This window comes from Onychostruthus taczanowskii, unplaced genomic scaffold, assembly GCF_017590055.1.
Source record: "Onychostruthus taczanowskii isolate IOZ18803 unplaced genomic scaffold, ASM1759005v1 scaffold1484, whole genome shotgun sequence".
NCBI classification, from domain to species: Eukaryota; Metazoa; Chordata; class Aves; order Passeriformes; family Passeridae; genus Onychostruthus; species Onychostruthus taczanowskii.
This window is the reverse complement of record NW_024498668.1, coordinates 1-2843: the sequence shown is the minus strand read 5'-3', so window position 1 is coordinate 2843 and position 2843 is coordinate 1. Positions and strand designations below refer to the sequence as shown.

At 60.6% G+C, this 2843-nt stretch overlaps 1 protein-coding gene across 1 annotated transcript; it reads left to right on the top strand.

Moving 5' to 3' along the window:
* Window positions 1-2117: 2117 nt before the first annotated feature.
* Window positions 2118-2840, top strand: LOC121332728 (ice-structuring glycoprotein-like; the record flags this gene model as incomplete). The annotated part of the gene is made up of 1 exon (XM_041398438.1): window positions 2118-2840. A coding segment is annotated over one exon (723 nt), but the record flags the coding sequence as incomplete, so codon positions are not given.
* Window positions 2841-2843: the final 3 nt, after the last annotated feature.

Below are 2843 nucleotides of genomic sequence, written 5' to 3'. Positions count from 1 at the left end.
CATCTGTCCATCAGTCAGGTGTCCATCTGTCCATCAGCCCAGGTGGCAATCGGGCCAGGTGTCCATTGGCCAAGTGTCCATCTGTCCATCACTCCAGCTGTCAATCAGCCCAGGTGTCCATCAGCCAGGTGTCCGTCTGTCCATCACACCACATGTCCATCTCTCTATCGGCACATCGCTCCAGCTGTCAATCAGCCCAGCTGTCCGTCTGTCCATCTGTCCCTCAGCCAGGTGTCCAATGGGCCGAGTGTCCATCTGTCCAGGTGTCCATCAGCCCAAGTATCCATCTGTCAATCAGCCCAGCTGTCCATCACCCCAGCCGTCAATCACCCCAGCCGTCCGTCTGTCCATCTGTCCCTCAGCCAGGTGTCCAATGGGCCGAGTGTCCATCTGTCCAGGTGTCCATCAGCCCAAGCATCCATCTGTCCATCAGCCCAGCCGTCAATCACCCCAGCCGTCAATCACCCCAGCTGTCCGTCTGTCCATCTGTCCCTCAGCCAGGTGTCCAATGGGCCGAGTGTCCATCTGTCCAGGTGTCCATCAGCCCAAGTATCCATCTGTCAATCAGCCCAGCTGTCCATCACCCCAGCCGTCAATCACCCCAGCTGTCCGTCTGTCCATCTGTCCCTCAGCCAGGTGTCCAATGGGCCGAGTGTCCATCTGTCCAGGTGTCCATCAGCCCAAGTATCCATCTGTCAATCAGCCCAGCTGTCCATCACCCCAGCCGTCAATCACCCCAGCTGTCCGTCTGTCCATCTGTCCCTCAGCCAGGTGTCCAATGGGCCGAGTGTCCATCTGTCCAGGTGTCCATCAGCCCAAGTATCCATCTGTCAATCAGCCCAGCTGTCCATCACCCCAGCCGTCAATCACCCCAGCTGTCCGTCTGTCCATCTGTCCCTCAGCCAGGTGTCCAATGGGCCGAGTGTCCATCTGTCCAGGTGTCCATCAGCCCAAGTATCCATCTGTCAATCAGCCCAGCTGTCCATCACCCCAGCCGTCAATCACCCCAGCTGTCCGTCTGTCCATCTGTCCCTCAGCCAGGTGTCCAATGGGCCGAGTGTCCATCTGTCCAGGTGTCCATCAGCCCAAGTATCCATCTGTCAATCAGCCCAGCTGTCCATCACCCCAGCCGTCAATCACCCCAGCTGTCCGTCTGTCCATCTGTCCCTCAGCCAGGTGTCCAATGGGCCGAGTGTCCATCTGTCCAGGTGTCCATCAGCCCAAGTATCCATCTGTCAATCAGCCCAGCTGTCCATCACCCCAGCCGTCAATCACCCCAGCTGTCCGTCTGTCCATCTGTCCCTCAGCCAGGTGTCCAATGGGCCGAGTGTCCATCTGTCCAGGTGTCCATCAGCCCAAGTATCCATCTGTCAATCAGCCCAGCTGTCCATCACCCCAGCCGTCAATCACCCCAGCTGTCCGTCTGTCCATCTGTCCCTCAGCCAGGTGTCCAATGGGCCGAGTGTCCATCTGTCCAGGTGTCCATCAGCCCAAGTATCCATCTGTCAATCAGCCCAGCTGTCCATCACCCCAGCCGTCAATCACCCCAGCTGTCCGTCTGTCCATCTGTCCCTCAGCCAGGTGTCCAATGGGCCGAGTGTCCATCTGTCCAGGTGTCCATCAGCCCAAGTATCCATCTGTCAATCAGCCCAGCTGTCCATCACCCCAGCCGTCAATCACCCCAGCTGTCCGTCTGTCCATCTGTCCCTCAGCCAGGTGTCCAATGGGCCGAGTGTCCATCTGTCCAGGTGTCCATCAGCCCAAGTATCCATCTGTCAATCAGCCCAGCTGTCCATCACCCCAGCCGTCAATCACCCCAGCTGTCCGTCTGTCCATCTGTCCCTCAGCCAGGTGTCCAATGGGCCGAGTGTCCATCTGTCCAGGTGTCCATCAGCCCAAGTATCCATCTGTCAATCAGCCCAGCTGTCCATCACCCCAGCCGTCAATCACCCCAGCTGTCCGTCTGTCCATCTGTCCCTCAGCCAGGTGTCCAATGGGCCGAGTGTCCATCTGTCCAGGTGTCCATCAGCCCAAGTATCCATCTGTCAATCAGCCCAGCTGTCCATCACCCCAGCCGTCAATCACCCCAGCTGTCCGTCTGTCCATCTGTCCCTCAGCCAGGTGTCCAATGGGCCGAGTGTCCATCTGTCCAGGTGTCCATCAGCCCAAGTATCCATCTGTCAATCAGCCCAGCTGTCCATCACCCCAGCCGTCAATCACCCCAGCTGTCCGTCTGTCCATCCGTCGCCCCGGCGACGCCACGCAGGGCGTTGACCCTGCCGGGCGCCGGGCCGGCCGCGACGGTGACGGCGTTGACGTTGGCCAACACGCCCACCCCGCTGGGCGCCACGGGCAGGGCGTTGGCCCCGCCGATGTTGGCCAACGTGTTGACCCCGTTGACCCCATTGGTCGCTGCAGTGACCCCAGCGGCCACCACGCTGACCCCGTTGGGCGCCACGTTGACCCCGTTGACGCCGTTGGCCGCCGTGTTGACCCCGTTGGTCGCTGCAGTGACCCCAGCGGCCACCACGCTGACCCCGTTGGGCGCCACGTTGACGCTGGCCACCGCGCTGACCCCGTTGGCCAACGTGTTGACCCCACTGGCCGCGTTGACCCCGTTGGGTGCCGTGTTGACGCTGGCCACCGCGTTGACCCCGTTGGCCACGGCGTTGACCCCGTTGGGTGCCACATTAACCCCACTGGGTGACACGTTGACCCCATTGGCTGCTGCGTTGACATTAGCCACTGCGTTGACCCCATTGACCACCACGTTGACCCCGTTGGCCGTGTTGACCCCACTGGCCAACACATTGACTCCATTGGCCACCGCGTTGACCCTGTTG